The 5000-nt window shown below is 41.2% G+C and overlaps 1 protein-coding gene across 2 annotated transcripts in view; it reads right to left on the bottom strand.

Annotated features, from left to right (window-relative positions):
• Positions 1-5000, bottom strand: part of mast1b (microtubule associated serine/threonine kinase 1b) — a 34838-nt gene that overhangs the window by 11370 nt on the left and 18468 nt on the right. For both annotated transcript variants that reach the window (XM_060865405.1, XM_060865404.1), the window contains exons 10-13: positions 4745-4877; positions 3817-3884; positions 2800-2876; positions 2297-2505 (exon numbers count right to left, since the gene is read on the bottom strand). In XM_060865405.1, the coding sequence (XP_060721388.1) occupies positions 2297-2505; positions 2800-2876; positions 3817-3884; positions 4745-4877 (487 nt within the window). The remainder of the gene's footprint in view (positions 1-2296; positions 2506-2799; positions 2877-3816; positions 3885-4744; positions 4878-5000) is intronic.

Below are 5000 nucleotides of genomic sequence, written 5' to 3' on the forward strand. Positions count from 1 at the left end.
GCTGTAGTTACTGCTGTTACACGAGTGTGGACTAGACACTACAAGTGGGTTTGGCTGCAATTGGAAATGTCACTTTGTTCACTTTTTTTATTGGCAGAGAAGAGAAATGAGATGTGCTTCTCTCAGTCTGTATCTCCTGTGGATGATTTCTACACCCTTACTAGATGTAGATACAGAGTGAGTCTTCTTTAAGAGAACAAAACGACTTAAACCACTGAACACAGTTCATAAGCCGATAACGAGAAATCATCCTTCCTGAAGAAGCTGCTGATGAGGAACAACGTCCTGCTCCGTCTATCTTTGTGCACATAAACAGGGTTCCCACTCTTTTCCAGAAATCATTTTCCAGGACATTTCAAATTTAGGAAAAAAAGACAAGGATCACAGGTTCACGGCCTAAAGTAATATGTTCTTCTCTCCAGAAGTCTTAAAAACAACTTTATGGCTATTACTTAACTATAAAATTAGAAAAACACCAGATACACACTCACACACACACACACACACACACACACACACACACACAGAGCTTCTGAAGTTAAACTCTTCAATTTATTATAATGAACACATTATAACAACTGCTAAGGCCCTTCTTGTTAAACTTTCCCTTCCCTCTTCCCCCAACTGCATTCTCAAAAAAAAAAAAAAAAAAAAAAAGAAGCGTTCCCAAACGGAATAAACAACATTTAATTGTCTGTCCCAAACATTCACTGCATTAAGCTCCAATGAACAGTATCCTTATGAACTTTTTTATTTAGTTGCTTAAAAACTCTCTTGCATGTTTTCCAAACTTTGTTCTAGAGCTGCTAACTCACTCACTTTTCTCTGTGACACTTTTTCGATAGGCATTTGATTTTGACAGTAAGGTGAAGTCATGCTTTCTCTCTCGGTATTTATGAATGTGTCATTGACTCACTTTCACAAACGATTAGTTAATAAACGCATATTCAAATAAACGTCACTGTATTGTATGTTGCTAAAAGCGTTCTGCTCCGGCTTTGTTTGGAACTACTACGGTTAGTGAAGGATAGAAAGGAAGTCACTTAACTTCTTGTTTAGTGAACTGTTGCAAAAATCAATATCACATTTGCAAACGTGTTTTTAAGTTTATATAAGTAAACCTATTATAAGTTACCGGCCTTCGCCTTATGTTTACAACATGTTTACAACAGCAAGATTAAAACTCAGCGTCCCTGAACAGAGCGCTTTCTGTTACTAATGTTAATTGTTTCGACCAGTTGTAAACTGTTCTTTAAATGATAAATAATTTTCCAGGACAATTTATGTTTTCTCTCATTTTCCATGTGTTTTCCAGGACTGGAACAATGGTCATTAATTTTCCAGGATTTCCAGGTTTTCCAGGACGCGTGGGAACCCTGATAAAGTGTCTTTTCTTTCAGACAGGTTCTCAAGCAAGCACAAACTGAACATCTGGTATCACAGATCTAAAGCTTTTTCCTGTTTAGAAAGTGAGTGATCCATCTACGCATCACTTATGACTGTGTATTGTTGTGCTTGACTCTCTGGAGTGTGGAGTGTGGAGTAGGAGACCAGCCAAAGAGTGCACACCAAAATCTGTCTCGTCTCACACCATGAGAAATAATATAAAACACTACATACAGCTTTTATTAACACCTGAATCTGAATTGTAATTGTACTAGGCCTTATTCCTGTGGATTTCCTCACCCATCTTCACAGGATTTTGACTGCGTACTAGGGCTGGGCGATAAAACGATAACGATATGTATCGCGATGGACACGTGATCGATATCAATAAAAAATGTGTTCAATAAAACGTTCGATATTTTTTAATTCTTCGTCGGAAGTAAACAGAGGTTGCGAAGCGAGTTTGGTTGAGTTAACAAAGGCGCTCATTCTCTGGTAACCTAGCAAAATAGGGAGTGACACGCTAACAGCCAATCGTGTAACAGTATCACGTTTGGTTTGCGATATCGTTAAGAGATAATTGTTAAGTGTTCATTGTGACTTTAGACTTATGTTTACATTATAATTATGTGAGTTTTCCTGCTTGTTGACATTTCTGTCTTAATAACTGAGGGGATTACGATCAGAGGAAGGTTAAGTTTAAAATAAAAAATGTTTAAATGTAATAATTTAAATGTAATATATTTTTCTCCTGGTCTTTATTTTAAATGGGTCATAAAAAATATCAATAATTATCGATATCGACCGACATGAAACACTGATATCGTGATACAGTTTTCGGCCGTATCGCCCAGCCCTACTACGTACTGAACTTTGTAGAGTGTGTGTGTGTATTTTGTTTTTCTCTCACCTTCTACGTACTCCATGACCATACACAGGTGTCTGCGGGTCTCAAAGGAGCAGAACATGCTGACCACGAAGGGGTTCTCAGCAAATGTAAGGATGTCTCGCTCTACGAAGGCCTGCTGGATCTGGTTCCTCAGGATCAGGTTCTGCTTATTGATCTTCTTCATGGCAAAACGCTGACGGGTCTCCCTGTGACGCACCAGGTACACGGCCCTGAACAAACACACACACGCACACACGCACACACACGCATTTAAAGTAGGATCAAAAACCCTATTTCCTGGATTCTATTTCATACAGTGTAAAATATAGAATTTAGGAGCCTATTTAACAGAGTATACCAGTGTTCTACTGTTATATTATTATCCTATAAATGGATGGATGGATGGATGGATGGAAGGATTGATGAGCTGAAAACTGTATTGATAAATCTATGGATTGATTGATGAATGTGTGGATAGATGGATGTAATATTGGATACACAGCACAGAGCGAAGCGTTTCTCACCCGTATGCACCATTACTAATCAGTTTGATGGTCTGGAAGTCAGCTTCTTCAGGAGGCTTCATCACCTTCATCTTCCCCTGAGAGAAATATAGAGCCACACTCACTGAGTTAAAGAGCCACACACACACACACACACACGTAAGCACACACACGCACACACAAACACACACAAACACACACAAACACACACAAACACACACACACACACACACACACACGCACGCACACACACGCACGCACACACGCACACGCACGCACGCACACACACGCACGCACACACACGCACGCACACACACGCACGCACACACACGCACGCACACACACGCACGCACACACACGCACGCGCACGCACGCACGCACACGCACGCACACGCACACACGCGCACGCACACACGCGCTCGCACATACTCAGTCACATACACATACGCATGCACACGTGCACGCACACACTCAGTCACACACACACACGCACACACACAGTCTCACACACACACACGCACGCACATTCAGTCACACACACTCAGTCACATACATACACGCACACTCACGCACACACGCATGCACACACGCATGCACACACGCATGCACACACACATGCACGCACGCACGCACTCAGTCACACACATTCACTCAGTCACACACATTCACTCAGTCACACACATTCACTCAGTCACACACACACACGCAATAGACATAACAGAAAACACCCAGTCTCTGATCTACAGGAGTTTTGCTTTTTAAAGCACCATATAAAGCTCCATGAAACACTTCATTTTTGATCTTAGTCAATGAAAATGCCTGCATATGTTAAATATTATATTATATACTGCACCTGAATATGATTATATAATGAATATAAGGTGAGTCATTATTTCATCAACATCATTAAGGTACTGCAGTTTTTAAGGTACAAATGTAAAGAAATATATCGTAAACAGTGGAGCACTTTGAATGCTGAAGAACTGTCTGCTCCCTAGCAGTTTGTGTGTGTGTGTGTGTGTGTGTGTGTGTGCTGACCTCTGTAGAGTCGTCAGTCTCAGGTGTGAGGGGTCCCTCGCTGTCGTAACTCTCCAGATTGACCATTTCTGTAAAACCAGAGACCACACACACTTAAATCAGTCCGTGTTGTTTACGCTACAGCGCTGCTCAAGTCTGAGGCCGACTCTGTGAGAATCCTGAGACGTCTACAGACCTACCAGCTCCAGTTGGACTCTGTGATACTAAGAGGAGATCTGAACTCCATGTGATCCCTACACCAATACAGCATCTGTTTGACTGTATATTTGTAATCACACCCTCTAGTGTCACCCATATGAGGATGAGGTTCCCCTTTGTGTCTGTTTCCTCTCAAGGTTTCTTCCTTAACAATTTAAGGGAGTTTTTCCTGGTCACTGCTGCCTGAGTCACCTCAGACTTGCTCATTGGGGATACATACATACATACATACATACATACATACTGTGAACTATATATATCTTGAATTTTTATTATATTAATGCTTTATACTTCTCCTTATGTTTACCTTCTGTTCTATGTTTATGTTCTGTAAAGCTGCTCTGAGACAATGTCCATTGTAAAAAGTGCTATACAAATAAACTTGAATTGAATTGAATACTGACATGTCACAAGGCATTGATTCATTTTCTGTAACAGCGACTCTGACAGCTGTACTGTATATTCATTCGCCTGTTCTCACCTGTGATTGTTTCAATAGGGACTTGTTTAGTGGCTGCTTCAAATAAACAGATTAATGAACGTGCAAGTTTTCAGTTTTGAGGTAAAAGTAAACGTATAAGGAGGTGCGATTGTCCTGTTCTCCTTCAGTGTGATAGCAGTAACTCTGTTAGTCACTGATTATTTTCTGACAGCGGCGCAACTCATACTGCTTTATTCTACACATGAACATGAACTCATTTTTATTGGGGTTTTTGTCTCAGTGTCTCACCCTCCAGAGGGTCTCTGGTCAGGCCGAGCTGGCTGATAATGTAGCGCGGGATGTCCGTCTTCATCAAGTGTCCTTGTTTGGCGTGATCTTCGGCTGCCTCCAGGAGGTGGTAAAAGTCCTCTGGGATAAACTCCTACAGCAGAACGGGACACATTTTATTGCACCACGAAGAGCCTTGCAGTTTGTTTACGCACACTATGACATAAACCTATGACACGGTGTGTTTTGTGATACACTCATTATTATCCCTGCTGCA

The sequence above is a fragment of the Tachysurus vachellii genome, chromosome 3 (assembly GCF_030014155.1).
Source record: "Tachysurus vachellii isolate PV-2020 chromosome 3, HZAU_Pvac_v1, whole genome shotgun sequence".
NCBI lineage: Eukaryota > Metazoa > Chordata > Actinopteri > Siluriformes > Bagridae > Tachysurus > Tachysurus vachellii.